The following is a 16,461-nucleotide window of genomic DNA, read 5'->3' as shown; positions in this document are numbered from 1 at the left end:
TCCTGACTGATGGGAGAACATCCTGACTGAGGGGAGAACATCCTGACTGATGAGAGAACATCCTGACTGAGGGGAGAACATCCTGACTGAGGGGAGAACATCCTGACTGATGGGAGAACATCCTGACTGAGGGGAGAACATCCTGACTGAGGGGAGAACATCCTGACTGAGGGGAGAACATACTGACTGATGAGAGAACATCCTGACTGATGAGAGAACATCCTGACTGATGGGAGAACATCCTGACTGATGGGAGAACATCCTGACTGATGGGAGAACATACTGACTGAGGGGAGAACATCCTGACTGAGGGGAGAACATCCTGACTGATGAGAGAACATCCTGACTGAGGGGAGAACATCCTGACTGAGGGGAGAACATCCTGACTGAGGGGAGAACATACTGACTGAGGGGAGAACATCCTGACTGAGTGGAGAACATCTTGACTGAGGGGAGAACATCCTGACTGAGGGGAGAACATCCTGACTGAAGCGTTTCAGACAGAAGCGTCCTGGGGCTCAGGGAGAATAGAATAGAAATACTGTATTCATCCCGAGGGAAATTTGGCACTACAAATCGCTAACAGTAAACATTTAGGTAAACAAAAACAAAGTCACGAATAAGAATAAAAATAAGCCTAAGAATAAAACAAGCCTAAGAATAAAATACGGTCCGGGATATACATTTCCTATGTTATGTATATACATTCTAATATAAAATATACAGTAGAAATATACAGTAAGTGTACAGTAAGTGTAATATTGAACAATGTTGGTTTAAAAGTAAAAGTCCAGGAAGATGGTAACTGTCACCCTGTGCTCAGTGATGCAGTGAGGCACAGTGATGCATTGTACAGTCTGATGGCTGTCGGAATGAAGGACTTCCTGTGCCGTTCAGTGCTACAACTTGGGAGTGTTAGTCTAGCACTGAACATACTCCTCCTGTCAGCCAAGTCTGTGTCTAGTGGGTGGGAGGGGTTGTCCCTCGTGGCATGGAGCTTAGCAAGGTTCCTCCTCTCCGCCACCACCGCTAGAGAGTCCAGCTCCACCCCAACCACGCTACTGGACTTCCTGACCAACTTATCCAGCCTGTTTGCGTCCCCCGCTTTATTAAATAAATGTTTAAATGGGTGACATTCCCCTTTAAGAGAATGCTTCAATGTCAAAATGCCACCTGAGTCTGGTCCAGCACAAAGCACTGTGATTGGCCCGCTGGCCAGTGCCTAAATATGGGCATTTCCCTGTTTAAGGAGAGCGTTTCTCTCGGGTGGGGGAGAGATTTGGCTACATTTATTTAGCCCTTTTCATCATTATGCCAATTCTCTTCCTGATTGTTGTGCTACCCTACTGTCAGTCTGAGGAGGGTGTAGACTACCCTACTGTCAGTCTGAGGAGGGTGTAGACTGCCCTACTGTCAGTCTGAGGAGGGTGTAGACTGCCCTACTGTCAGTCTGAGGAGGGTGTAGACTACTCTACTGTCAGTCTGAGGAGGGTGTAGACTGCCCTACTGTCTGTCTGAGGAGGGTCTAGACTACCCTACTGTCAGTCTGAGGAGGGTGTAGACTACCCTACTGTCAGTCTGAGGAGGGTGTAGACTACCCTACGTAGACTACCCTACTGTCAGTCTGAGGAGTGTGTAGACTGCCCTGTCAGTCTGAGGAGGGTGTAGACTACCCTACTGTCAGTCTGAGGAGGGTGTAGACTGCCCTACTGTCTGTCTGGGGAGGGTGTAGACTGCTCTACTGTCAGTCTGAGGAGGGTGTAGACTACCCTACTGTCAGTCTGGGGAGGGTGTAGACTACCCTACTGTCAGTCTGAGGAGGGTGTAGACTACCCTACTGTCAGTCTGGGGAGGGTGTAGACTACCCTACTGTCAGTCTGAGGAGGGTGTAGACTACCCTACTGTCAGTCTGAGGAGGGTGTAGACTACCCTACTGTCAGTCTGGGGAGGGTGTAGACTACCCTACTGTCAGTCTGAGGAGGGTGTAGACTACCATACTGTCAGTCTGGGGAGGGTGTAGACTACCCTACTGTCAGTCTGAGGAGGGTGTAGACTACCCTACTGTCAGTCTGAGGAGGGTGTAGACTACCCTACTGTCAGTCTGAGGAGGGTGTAGACTACCCTACTGTCAGTCTGAGGGTGTAGACTGCCCTACTGTCAGTCTGAGGAGGGTGTAGACTACCCTACTGTCAGTCTGAGGAGGGTGTAGACTGCCACATGCTGCCCTACTGTCAGTCTGGGGAGGGCGTAGACTACCACATGCCTCCTCCAATCCAGTGAAGTCGCCAGCCGCTTCTTTTCACCTGACAGCCAGGAGGTTCACTGGGAGAGCTTAACGCATGCAGAGGTTCTCCCCCAGATCCCCTCCCTGCTGAGCAGGCACCCCGACCAACCAGTAGGCGTCGCTAAGGCAACGACCAGGACTCATTTCCCACCAGCTTCCCACCCGCAATGCTGCCAACTGGCCAAGCCAGAGGTACCACTGACACCGGGATCTGAACCCGGGGTCTCTGCGCTGGTAGACGAGTGCTTAGACCTCCATACTCCCCAGCCATCCCTAACAGATCTCTGCGGTGGTAGACGAGTGCTTAGACCTCCACACTCCCCAGCCATCCCTAACAGGCTCTATTGGTAAAGATTCCTTACGAGTGACGAGCCCTGAACATCGGACCTCTGGAATGTGTGCAAATATGGAAAAACGTTCAGATGAATTTGAAGGAGAGAAGAGACGTGGTGGAAGATATCTACCCTCCTGGCTGCCTGCCCACCGGGAACAACAGGACATGGATCACAGTTACAACGACATCAAGAGAATTATAGCAATCGCTCTGATCTAATATAGCTGTTCCAATATCCCCAGCTTGTGATGCATGTACTGTATGTGGAGCTGTGAGTGATCGCTCCCCCACATCCCCTGCCAACAAAATACAGACGCCACGAAAACATCATTTGGCTAACCAAAACCTCATTCTAACCAAACCATATTCACACACACACACACACACACACACACACACACACACACACACACACACACAGATATAGAACCGTGACTCTCTTATCTTTGCTAATCTTGAAACTCCATACTTCCTTTTCGTGTGCACTACTTCCTGTTCCTGGTTTCTCTCTTTCATCACCACCTCTTCTATGTAACTCCATGATTCACCTCTTCACTCCTCTTCACCCTCTCTGCCTTCTTGGTCATCCTCTCCTTCCCCTCTCCTCTCCTCCTTCTCCCCCCCTCTCCTCTCCTTCTCTTCTCCTCCCCTATCCTCTCGTCCTTCTCCTCCCCTATCCTCCCCTTCTTCTCCTCTCCTTCTCCTCCCCTCCCCTCTCCTCTCCTTCTCCTCCCCTATCCTCTCCTCCTTCTCCTCCCCTATCCTCTCCTCCTTCTCCTCCCCTCTCCTCTCCTCCTTCTCCTCCCCTATCCTCTCCTCCTTCTCCACCCCTATCCTCTCCTTCTTGCACCTCCTCCCTCTCCCCTATCCTTATCGAATCCAAAATCAAGATTTCAGTTAATTATTTGAGGGGGAAAATACCATTTCCTTAGGTAAACCAACGTGTGTTGCTTTTATTGCACAGCAAAATATTCTTTCAGCAACGTTGTGAGTAAACACAACACAACTAAGTGAATATTCAGAGTGGGGAAAGGGATTAGACTCCGCTCATGGCTGACCGCCAAAGGGCAGCAAGGCGTGTAAACAGACTGACCCAGGAGCGCAGTGCTCCAGGACAGCGTCTCAACATGTCCACCGTTGAGACAGAAGCCCCATTCGGACAGACGCTGGATTCCTGGGCCCTCGTTTATCAATGCTGCGTACGCACAGATATGTGCATAAACCAGGCGGCTACGTGGCGTAGTGGGCAAGGCACTCGCCACGAAATGCTGGAGACGCTGGGCTCGTCAGTTCGAGCCCAGCGCTCCACATTTGCTTTCAGTTTAGCTGGTCGTCCGTACTAATACACATTGGCCGTATTAGGGGGTGGGAAACTGATGGAACAAAGGATATGGAGAGGGCTTCAGCGTTCTTATTTTGTTTCAGGTAGGTGCTCTTTGGATTAAATCCGGGGTAGGATTCGCTTATATAAGAAAGGTTGAGATCCAAGGCAGCTCTACAGTTTTTAAAAAGCCTTTAATAAGTGGCTTACATTATTTAGAAAAATCTTTTAAAAGTCCAACATGTTTCGGCCTACATGGCCTTCTTCAGGGTGTGGGGGTGGGGATCGGGCGTTGTGGACAGCGACTCCTACAGGTCGGTTGGTGCGCCTGCGCAGTAGAATCAGGAAGTGTCGGGGGCAGCGTGAGCCTCCCACGCGTTACTCCTCGCCACTGAGAGATCGAGCTGCGCAGGTGAAAAGATGCGACTGCTGTTACCTCAAGTATCGGAGGGGACTTGTGCTATGTATGACTTAGTCCACATTGCAGCCGGCTTGTGGGAGGCAAGAAACAGCGTCCGTGACAGGGGAGGGTTGAATTGGATGATACGAAATTGGGATGGGATAAAATATAGAAAATGGGAGAAAAAGTGGATAAAAAAAAAAGATATGTGCATAAACCGTGCATACAGTCATTTCTACAGGGTTCGCACAAGGTCCTTGAAGTGCTTAAAGTGCTTGATAAAAAAAAATCAAGGCCTGGAATTCCTTGAAAACAGCAAATTTTTTAACAAGGTGCTTCAAAAGTCATTGAAATTCAAATCAACCATTCACATTGAATGTTTTGTTCATCCATGATAAAAAAAATCTGAATCAAGAAATCGTTTTTTTGTTCTGTTTGAATAAAATCGGACAAGTCACTGTCTCGCGCGCTCCAACTGCTTTTCCTCATTTCTTCGCGTGTGATGCTCTAGCTTGCTCTAGCTGGCAAGCAGGCCAATAATATGCTTAAAAAATAGCATTTAAAAGTGAATTGTATCCTTCGAGTGACATCCTTGAAAATGAAAAATAGTGCTTGGAAAAGTACTTAAAAGTCCTTGAAAGTCCCTGTTTCTAATCAAAGTGTGGGATTGATCAAACAGGCATGTTCCCATGGGGGTGTTTAGTTACCATACATGGTTAATTAGGGGCGGTTCTGTATGCAAATACTTAGAAACATGCGCGAGCATAGACGGTAAGAGCAATTGGTATTTATCAACACGGAGTACTTGCATGTGTGCGTACGACCTGTGTACACATGTTTCATAAATCCATTTTTCTGTGCGTAGAGACATTCTAAATTCCGTGCGTAGGAGAGAAAATAGAACACTTTCTACGCATTGTTGATACATGAGAGCCCTGGTCTTAACCGCACATTAATCGGAGGGGCTGTTTACCCTCCTAGCACCCTAGTCTTAAATCCATGTAATTACAAACTGCGCAAGCAGGTCATTGTTCACAATATTCACTCAGCGAGCGATTGGGCGTATTGATGAATAGCTGTACCTCACACAACAATGCTGTGTACAGCTGGCCTCTTCCTGGTAAATGAAAACATATGGATGGTGGATACAATTTATATCTGTGTATCTTCATTCCCAACCAGCGACACGCAAGGCGTTTGTCTCATCAAGATTTGAGCAAGTTTGCGAGGTGCGCCCAATATGTTCCAAAAACTGACAAGACTGCAACAAAGACATGCATTTCTATTAAATGTGTGCCTCTCACAGTAGCCTGTATGACTGTATAACTATTATTAAGAGGTCATCATTTGTTAGTAATGTAATTAGTTAATAGTTTCGCTTTTGCTCAATAATGCTTTGAAACGGGATATTTTTCAAATATGAAGTCGAGATGATATGCTCGCCAGTTTATTTTTTATTTTATTTATCCTTTATTTATCCAGGAATGTCCCATTGAGATACAACATCTCTTCTTCCAGGGAGTCCTGACCAACACGGCACACAACAAGTTTCAACATAAAAACAGTGCATATAGAATATACAGTACATTAAACAAAAAAGTTAAAAAACATACAAATCAAATACAAACACAGAAGGCCATTTATGCAGTGGCAAGAAGCATTATCAGATCAGCAATAGCATCAGGTAAAACAGTTACATGTTTCATGAAGGGCTGGTCGTAGCATACCTTTAAAAGCATTCACTGTAGGAAGTGCCTCTAGACAAAGTTTCACTTGCAGCGTATTCCAAAAGATTAGCCTCTAGGATGGAACCCAGGTAGGTAATTTCATCTTTCCTTGTGACAATATTGTCACCCACTGTAACTGAGAAGCCGTCGGTCTTGCTGAGTTTGTTATTTGAACCGAAGAGAATGGACTCTGTTTTGCCCATGTGTAATGATAGTTTGTTTTATTTGATTATCTTTTTCCCCCTCCTTCTTTTTCCGATTTTTCTCCTATCCCACTGTTAGTCGTTATGCCAATTCCCAACCCCCTTCCTGGTTGTTGCGCACTTTCCCCTACTGTTGGTCCGAGAGGCCGGAGACTGTCACATGCTTTCCTCCGACGCATGTGCAGCCAGCCGGCAGCCAGCCTGGCCGCGCAGATTCTCACTGGGAGAGTGTAACGTGTTGGAGGCCGCACTACCTCTCACCAGATCCTACCTTCACTGAGCAGGCGCCCCGACCGAACTGTAGGGGTCGCTGTCCACAACGCCCAGGACCCACCCACGGCTCCCCTCCCCCTAACTCAGCCAAACGAGTTAGTATAGCGATCAGCCCGAGCCAAGGCAATGCTGATTCTCCGGGAGTCGAGACCGCAGCCTCTTGCATTGGTGACAAGCACAATCTCCGCTACGCCACCTGACCGCCGTAATGATAGTTTGTTATCGGCGAGCCATATGCAGATTTTGCCTAGTTCCGAGCTGAGGGTTTTTTCAACCTGTAACTTGTTCTTGTCAGAGACCAGCAGGGCTGAGTCGTCCGCAAACAGGAACAAGTTGCAGTCACAAGCTGACGACATGTCATTTGCATAAATTAGGAACAGTAGCGGTCCTAGTATGCTTCCTTGTGGAACACCACAGCTCACTGGGAGGGGGGGGGGATAGGGTACCGTTTACCTCCACCATCTGTTCTCTTCCCTCCAGGTAGGATTGTATCCAGCTCACTGATAGACTATCAAAACCAATTGCTTTTAGCTTGTCAATCAGAATGGTGTGATTGACAGTGTCGAAGGCCTTTTGTAGGTCCAGCATGACCATGCCGCAGTATTTGCCCGCGTCCACCTCTTGTTTGATGTGGTCGTTCAAATAGAGAAGGCATGTGTCAGTGGAGTGGGATGTTCTGAAGTCAGATTGGAATTCGTAGATTAGATTTTTTTCCGCAAGGTACTTTTCAACCTGTTCGTATACTATTTTTTCCATGACTTAAGAATAGAAACAGGGCGGTAGTTGCCTGGGTCTAATTTGCTGCCCTTTTTGTGCAGGGGTGTTACTCTCACAATTTTGAAGTCCTTGGGGACGTGTCCCTGTTTTATGGAGAGGTTTATTATGTGTGTGATGACCGGGGTGATGGCGGCTGCTGAGTCTCTGAGGAATTTGGAGGGGATGTTGTCATAGCCAGTGGCCTTGTTCGGTTGGAGGGCGCTCAGTTTTTTTAGTACCTCATCTGTAGTTACCATTTCCAGTTTGAAGTCGTCTTTGTGGACGCCTAGGTTCTACCCCATAATGCCCTGAGTGGGAGGGTAGTGTTTACCAGTGTTGTGGCTATATTTGTGAAGAAAGTGTTTAAGTAATTGGCTACATCCAGCTTGTCTGTGATGAGCGTGTTGTCCGTCTTTATGTTTATGTTTGAGAACCTGGTTTTAAGTTTTTTACTGCAGCCTAGTTGATTATTGAGTAATTTCCAAAGTTCACATGGTTTATTTCTGTTTTCCTCAGTTTTGTCATTGATGAATATTTTTTTGCAGTTTTGATCATGGAGTTTACGTCATTTCTTAGTCTGTTTCTTTCTAGTTTGAGTTCAGTTATGACGTTATGCAGTTATGACTTTCCACCAAGTAGGACAAAACCGTTATGCCAAATATTTTGTCCCCTCGGCTATCAGACTTTTAAACACAGACAGTAGTCATTTTAAGTAGCCTTTTGCACTTGGTTGTCTGTTTTTACGTTTACTTTGCTGGATTGTGTATCACATGGAGTGTTGTTTTTGCCGTGCTGTCGTTGAGATGTTTTGTTTTGTTGTTTTTTGTTGCTTGTTGCATGTGAAGCTGCAAATATGAATTGATCAATAAAGTTGTCTGAATCTGAATCTGAATGCTCTCTGACTGAGGCTGAGAGATATGAATCCAAAACATTTACATAAATGTACAGGTTATGAGTAATACATTTTTTTGTTGGATTCATTGTAAACAATTTATATACAGTTTCAATGTGTAGAATCCTGTCCATGCACTGTACGGAACACCGTTGCTTATTTCACTCTGTATGGAACACTGTCTCTTATTTCACTCTGTATGGAACACCGTTGGTCTCTTACTTAAATCGACACAAGTTGAGGTTGGCCTCATTTGGAAGATGTCGAGTTCACATGTCAGTTAAATACAGATTTTAAAGGATGCATCATGTGCGTCCAGGGGAGGAAACTAACTTTTTGGCTTACCAGCCAACTGGCGAGTAGATGATTTTTTTTACCAGCCAAACAGATTTTATACCAGCCAAAAAAATCTTTTGTGGAAGATCAACAACTCTTAACAACCACCCACAGAACTATGTGTTGGGGATAAGGGTTCCGCACGGACCATGTTGTTTGTTACTTTCCTGTCAGCACACTAGCTCAACGTCAACAGAGTTCAGTTTAACATTAATAAATGTTTAGCGTCGTCTTTCGACATCGAATATGTAACGGAACGTAGGCCAATCTCACTAACGTTAGTCGACCGAAATCAATTAGCAACATGATTCACCGGTACTACTAGCTAGCTGGCTAACTAGCTAACGTTAACTAGCTCCCATCAAAACGAACGGGTTTGTATGGCCATTGCGTTATTTATATTTGACATTAGCTATTTATGGGTGGAATATTCTGATTCTAGCTCACTAGATCAGTCACATTAAACTTTCTTTGTCTATAGTAGGGTGACCAAACGTCCTCTTTTGCCCGGACATGTCCTCTTTTCACGCTCTGTCCGGGGCGTACGGGGGGGGGTTTATAAATTCATGGAAATGTCCGGGGTTTCATTGTTTTTCAGTTTCACGGCCCTTTGCGAGCATCTGAAGGCTCGGGACTGCATTTTTTGCCCAACATATAAATTACCGAATTAAAGTGCTATTCGTTGCCGTTCGAATGCCGCGCCAGATTACATGGCGCGCCAGATTATCACCCCAGACTCCCGGAGAAGCTGCAGAGCCGCAGAGCCAGCGGCGCTCTCAGGGCCGCGCGCTGACGGCTGCGCTGTGAGGGCCGCTCAGCAGCGCCATCCACCCAATGGCTGAATTGGAGTATTGCACTGTTTTGATTGATTGATTGAAAAGTTTATTAACAGATTGCAGAATGGGTACAGTACAGTACATCTCAATACATACAATTGTTAAGGGGATGCAGACCAGAGAAAGACTTTCGTCTTGTTTACACCAGGGTCCCCCATTTTCAATTCATCATAACATATATGACATACATGACATACAGATAGACAGTACTGCTACATCTATACATTTATGACATATCAGATTTGCAAATACAGTACTGTTTGTGATACAAAAGTGTCCAGAAAAGGAGTGTATATACATTTGGCGTAGAAACTGTACATTGGAGGAGGTTGGTGGGGTGGGGTTGGGTGGGTTGGGTGAGGGCTGTACATTGGAGGTGGGGGGGGGGGGGGGGGGGGGGTTGGGTAGGGGACACACACACATTTTACACTGTACATTGGAATGTTGACAAAGCCTTACTTGGTCATTTACTGTACAACTAGGTTAGGACATTTGTAGGGGCCAGTTTCGAATTGCAGTCTCACGTAGGTGTTTTTTGAGAGTGTTTTTGAAGGTGGGTAGTGATTCACATTCCTTTACAGCTTTAGGCAGGGCGTTCCACATTGATGTGGCATAATTGTGAAACGTGTTTAGTCCCTTGTTTGAGCCGAATCTGGGTTTTACATGATTTGTGGAGCTCCCTCTGGTGTTGTGATCGTGGTATTCACTGACCTTTGGGAAGTATTTTGACATGTACATGGGTACCTTGGTCGCGTAGTGTATCTTGTAGACCAGGCCCATTGCAAGTTGCTGTACTCTGTCGTCTACTCTAAGCCATCCTAGGTTGTCAAAGTGGGCAGGGGTGAGGTGGGTTCTAGGAGTCAGGTCAAGTAGTAGTCTGACTAGCTTGTTTTGAGATGTTTGTAATTTGTTTTTTAGTGCCTTTGAGGTGCTTTGGTACCATGAGGTGCAAGCATAGTCGTAGTACCCTTGAATGAGTGCTCCTGCTAGAGTCTTCAGGGTATTCTTGCTGCGAGATCCGCACGGGGCCAGACTCGAGGGAGTAAATTAACTATACTTTTGCTCACACAATATCTTGAATGAATGCGTTTATTTATTTCGAACATAAATTGAAAATAAATAATAATAAAAAACAAGTAATAAACAGATTAAAAAACAAACAAGCAGGAGTATAGAATGAAGTGTAAACGTATGTATTCCTACCCCCTTGATTGATTGATTGATTGATTGATTGATTGATTGATTGATTGATTGATTGATTGAAAACTTTATTAACAGATTGCAGAATGGGTACAATACAGTACGGCTCAGTACACACAATTGTTAAGGGGATGCAGACCAGAGAAAGACTTTCGTCTTGTTTACATCAGGGTCCCCCATTTTCAATTCATCATAACATATGACATACATGACATACAGATAGACAGTATTCAGTATACCTTCACACTCTATTATCTTATGCAACTCATATTCACTCCACAAACTGAAATATACATACATTGTTGAATGAACAGCCTGTTTCTTGAAGTTAGACTCTCCTCTAAATTGTAACCCCCCTCTCTATAACAGAATTTTACCCGGGAGTGAATTGTTTCGTGCTTTAAACATGATTTGTGCAGTCTTAAATTCAGCCAGGTCCCAGAGTTTCATGGCATGTGATTTAAAAAAATTGTGTGTTTGTGTGTTCCAGATATCCTACCTTATTGATAATCAAATCAAAATCAAATGTATTTGTAAGGCCCGACAACACACGTTAATGTCCCTTCAGGCCCATGTCCCTTCAGGCTATGGATTTGCGGTGTTTTCCAGCTTATACGAAAAATATATATATTATTTTGGAATATTGCAACTATACTACACAACACAAAAGTTCAACTCATGTTCAGCTCTGTTACTCATTAGCACTAAAAGTGATTTCTTTATTGTGTATGAAACTTCAGAATGTTATCTTTCAAAAGAGACCAGGCTTATGCATGTGCTATAAGCATAAAGTATAAAGATAAGCTTTGCAAAAAAAGTATGCAGTCCTCAAATTCAAGTAAAAAAAATTGCCACTTTTCTGGGCGCATGTTATGTGGTTAAATTTGGGATATTGCAACCACTGCAAAAAAAATTGAGTACACAAGTTCACGTTCAACTCAAGTTCAGACCTATATGCTACTCTATTTCATTAGCACTAAAAGTGATTTTCCTTTTTTGCATTAGTTTGTTTGTTTGTTTGTTTGTTTATTAACACAGTTAAACAGAAGTAAAAACAATACATAATAAGTTATAACGATTGTGAAGGAGAAGTTAGAAGCCTAGAGGCTTATCAAGAACGTCCCCCGTTTTATAAAATCAAACATACAAAAATACAAGAATATGCATATTATAAAATACCAGAATACATTAAAAGATTCGTGTTAATACAAACATACATACACACAGTACATACATGGATATACTGTGTACATAATAATATATAACAACCCACCCACCTGCCTATAAACCTACCCACCCACATAACCAAATGCATACCTACATGTATGACCTGTTATCTATCATACTACTTTTGGATGAGAATTTCTTTGTAGTTTGCTTTAAAAATAAGCAGAGATGGAGATTTCCTCAGCATAGGATCAGCTGCATTCCAAAGATTGGACCCTCTATACCTCACTGAGAACTGCCTAAGTGAAGTACCACAATAAGGTATATGCAGGTCCCTGGACTGAAGAGACCAGGCTTATGCATGTGCTATAAGCATAATGTATAAAGATAAGCTTTACAAAAAAAGTATGCAGTCCTCAAGTTCAAGTAAAAAAAAATTGCCACTTTTCTGGGCGCATGTTATGTGGTTAAATTTGGGATATTGCAACCACTGCAAAAAAATTTGAGTACACAAGTTCACGTTCAACTCAAGTTCAGACCTATATACTACTCTATTTCATTAGCACTAAAAGTGATTTTCCTTTTTTGCATTAGTAACTTCAGAATGTTATCTTTCAAAAGAGACCAGGCTTATGCATGTGCTATAAGCATAATGTATAAAGATAAGCTTTGCAAAAAAAGTATGCAGTCCTCAAGTTCAAGTATAAAAAAAATTGCCGCTTTTCTGGGTGCATGTTTCCAAGCATATGTTAAAACAATAAAGGCATCTTTGAGTAAACTTTGAGTAGAGATTCAAGATTCAAGAGGTTTATTCATCACATACAGTACAGTACACAAGACAGTGAAATGAAGGTGGCCATGCCCGCTTCGATTGTGCAAAGTATCATTAAGTATCTCGAGGCTGGGGCCAGCATGTCCTCTTTTTTGGAAATCAAAATATGGTCACCCTAGTCTATAGCTTGCTAGATATGTAGCTAACGTTAGCTAGGCTAATGAAGCTGTAGCTAACGTTACTGTCCATGCAAACCACTCGTCGAAGGGCTAACGTTAGCTCACGTTAATTACCCCCCATGTATAGAGCATTATTTTCAGATAACTAACAGCACACCACGTCATGTATGATCCATTACAGCTAACTAGCTAGCCATGGTAACTCCCAGCTATTCCAGCATTCCAGTTGACATTTCTGACAGGCATTTTCCGAAGTTTGTGATTTTTTTTGTTTTGTTTACTCGCCAGTGGTCTTCATGAATCACTCGACAAACATAAAAAATACTCACATTTGGCGAGTAAAATGGCCTAATTTCATCCCCTGTGTGCATCACGCCCTCGCTCTACCTATGTGCCTAAACCACGCACACTATGTCCAAAAACATGTCTCCCCCGGAAAGTTGTGCTACATGTCCGAAAAGACAACTCCAGGCACCGCCTTGTCCCACGTGCATGTCTGCTCCGGGGCAGCGCCTCAACATCCACTCCCCATGCCTGCACCCCTCCCTCCCTCCTTCCTTCCTGTCCTCCATTTTTTTCTCACCCCCTTTTTCTTCCCCTCCCCCTCTTTCTTTCTCTGCCTCTCATTTCCTCACTCTCTACACCTCTACCCTACTGACCTATTCCTACCTCTCTCTTCCACCCCATCCGTCATCCCTCTCCTCTGTCTCCTTTACACTCTCTCTCCATCTCGGTCTCTTCCTGTCAGTCCACTCGCCGTTGTGTTATATCCCCTCCCCCTCCTCTCTCGCTCCTTTCTTTTCTTTTCCCACTTCTCTCTTTACCTCCTCTCTTCTCCTCTCCTCGCTTCTCCCACTTCTCTCTTTACCACCTCTCTTCTCCTCTCCTCTTATCTGCCTTCTCTCTTTACCTCCTCTCCTCTCCTATATTCTCCTCTTCTCTTCTCCTCTCTTCTCTCATATCTTCTCCTCTCTTTGTCCCTTCTCCTCTTTGCCACCCATGCCTTCCACTCCTTATACTCTTCTCCTCCTTCGCCATCCCTCGTTTTCCTCCCCCCTCCTCTCCTTCGTCTTCTCTAATCTCCTCCCCCTCCTTCCTCTCTTCTACTGCTCCTTACTTCTCCTCCTCCTCCTCTCTCCCTCCGTCCATTCTTCCAGGCGTCAGTTCTCCTGTAAAGCTTTTTACAACCTCTCTGGAATCCGCAGCACATCAAAGAAACACATTAACACACACACACACACACACACAACGTGCTAAGCCATGTACACAACACTGTAACGCACACACAAGGTCCTAACACACACACACACACACACAACTTGGCAACCCATGCACACAACACTGTAACACACAACATGCTAACCATCTAAGCAGCACTGTAACACACAATGTGCTGACACGCTCACACAAGGAGCTCACACATACATGATGAAGTAACACACACATGTCTAAATGGCCACACGGTGCAATAACATACATGCCACCTGTAAGCTCATACTCAGGCAACCTGCTACGTTGTGTTGAAGAAGTGAGAAATACAGGAGTCTGCCTCTCCTCTGTGTCTCTGGTCTCGTTATGAGTCAGAAACACAGTCTGCCTCTGCTTGGTTTCAAGTTTCAAGTTTCTTTAATAGTTGTCATACAGAAGTACAGAATACTTTTATACAAAATGCTTCTTACTGTTGCGCTCCAGAGACTGTCAGAGACACAGTCTGCCTCTGCTCGGTGTCTCTGGTCTCGTTAGGAGTCAGAGACACAGTCTGCCTCTCCTCTGTGTCTCTGGTCTCGTTATGAGTTCCTGACTGTGATCACGTTAAAGAGCTGGTTTCTCCATTTCTCTCAACCACCAGACAACAGGTCTCCCTGTTGTAAACAAGCATCTGCACATGGAGCTGAACTTCAGTATAAAAGCCCCTGTGACACACACATACATACACAACACGCTAAGACAACACAATGCCCTAACTGTGTGTGTGTGCGTGTGTGTGCGTGTGTGTGTGTGTGTGTGTACCCTTCCCTTCCCTCCCCCCTCCCACTCTATGATGATTGGACACCCAGTTGATGACAAATGGGGGAAATGAGAGCCATAGGGAGAGGAAGGAGAATTGTTGTACAGCTTTAAATCTCAATACACTGTATCCAATGTAAATTCTTTCAAATGTTTTGATTCTGTACTGAGATTGCGACACCCCTAACAGAACTCTCTCTCTCTCTCTCTCTCTCTCTCTCTCTCTCTCTCTCTCTTCCTCTCTTTCTCCCCCCCTCCTCCTCTACCCCTCCCCCCTCTCTCTCCCTCTCTCTCTTTTCTCAGGGTAAAGCCTACGGACAGATGCTGTTGGATCTGGAATTGAAAGGGCTGCCTGACCTCAAGACACTGGTGGACTGAGAGAGGGAGAGAGGGAGAGAGAGAGGGAGAGAGGGAGAGAGAGAGTGAGAGAGAGGGAGAGAGGGGGGGGGAGAGAGGGAGAGAGGGGAGTAATCCTAGTAAAGGAGGAGGTAATTGTTTGTGTATTATGTCTCAGTAAATGTGGGAACACGGTGACAGCCATGCAAGGATCATGTTAATGACCTCCTCCCATGTTCACATCCACTCTATGGTGAGTGTGCATTGAGTTGGTGATGAAGGTTAGGTTCGTTTAGGGTTAGTTGTTACCTCTCCAGTGAGGGTTAAGGTAAGGGTTAGGTTTATAAACATTAAGATTAAGGTAAGGGTTAAGCTTATAAACAAACATGCATATTTGTGGAGATGTGGAGAATTGAATCGGATTAGTTCATAAACCATCAAGTGTTCACTGTATTAGAGCCTTATTAACAGATTATTGACTTAAAAACTGTCACATTTAGCGACCTGATGTGGAATGTAGTGTACATATCTTCTAGGAAATGTGCAAAATCACTGTTTTCCCACATTTACCATAACAGAGATATATAGGTAATTAAAATAAGAATTGATTCTGAACTAGAAGTTTGTCTGAAGTACCGTACATGAAAATACTCAGTTTTTTTTTTTATTCTTTATTAATGACCTAATGCCAGTTAGTTCTGTTGTGTTAAAAACCAGGGCCAGTTCAGTCAGGGTCCATTTACTTTCAAATCAATTCATTTGATTTGATTTATTCCTCAATTGTAAATACAAACTAAATTAAATTCACTAATCTGAGAGCAGTAATTCTCAATGAATTATTATTTAATTATTCCTTTGATATGTGGGATGTGACAAAACTGAGAATGCCTAACACGTTTTCTTTTGTATATTTCAATATTTCTAAGAAGATTTCCTCTCGTATGATTGAATGTTTGTGTAGTTATCTTTCTTCCAGCATGGTAAATGGTAAATGCACTGCATTTATATACTGTAGTGCTTTTATCCAAAGCGCTTTATAACTTATGCCTCACATTCACACACCGATGGCGGAGGCAACTACGCAAGGTGCCAACCTACTCAACCTACCAAACGACCGCTCTACCTCCTGAGACACATGCCCGACTGTAAAATAACCACTTTAGAAAGAAAATGCCTCATTTCTGTGTAGTGGTAGAGTAGACAAACACTGGAAAAGCATGATATTACTGTGCTACTGTGACTTGTTTAAAAGACGCCAAATTATTACCTTTTTTTTAGGTAATATTTCTTGTATATCAACACATGGCGGACATTCTAAACATTCTGTAAAAGGCCTTTAGTGGAGTGACCATCAGTACTGTTCCAAATGTTGAAAGATGCTAAAATACCAGGTCCAACGCTCACTGAACACACGAAACATGCAAGCTTGATATTTTCT

The 16,461-nt window shown here is 44.2% G+C and overlaps 1 protein-coding gene across 1 annotated transcript in view; it reads left to right on the top strand.

Annotated features, from left to right (window-relative positions):
* LOC311246089 (uncharacterized protein) overlaps positions 1–15,126 on the top strand; it is a 103,608-nt gene extending 88,482 nt beyond the window's left edge. Inside the window, exon 21 of the mRNA XM_084336163.1 lies at positions 14,991–15,126. Coding sequence (XP_084192289.1) covers positions 14,991–15,065 — 75 coding nt within the window. The 3' untranslated portion in view covers positions 15,066–15,126. The remainder of the gene's footprint in view (positions 1–14,990) is intronic.
* Positions 15,127–16,461: the final 1,335 nt, after the last annotated feature.

This window comes from Notolepis coatsorum (genome assembly GCF_963971535.1).
Source record: "Notolepis coatsorum genome assembly, chromosome: 1".
Lineage (NCBI taxonomy): Eukaryota > Metazoa > Chordata > Actinopteri > Aulopiformes > Paralepididae > Notolepis > Notolepis coatsorum.
Note: the sequence above shows the minus strand (reverse complement) of the source record. Positions and strands in the feature narration are given on the sequence as shown.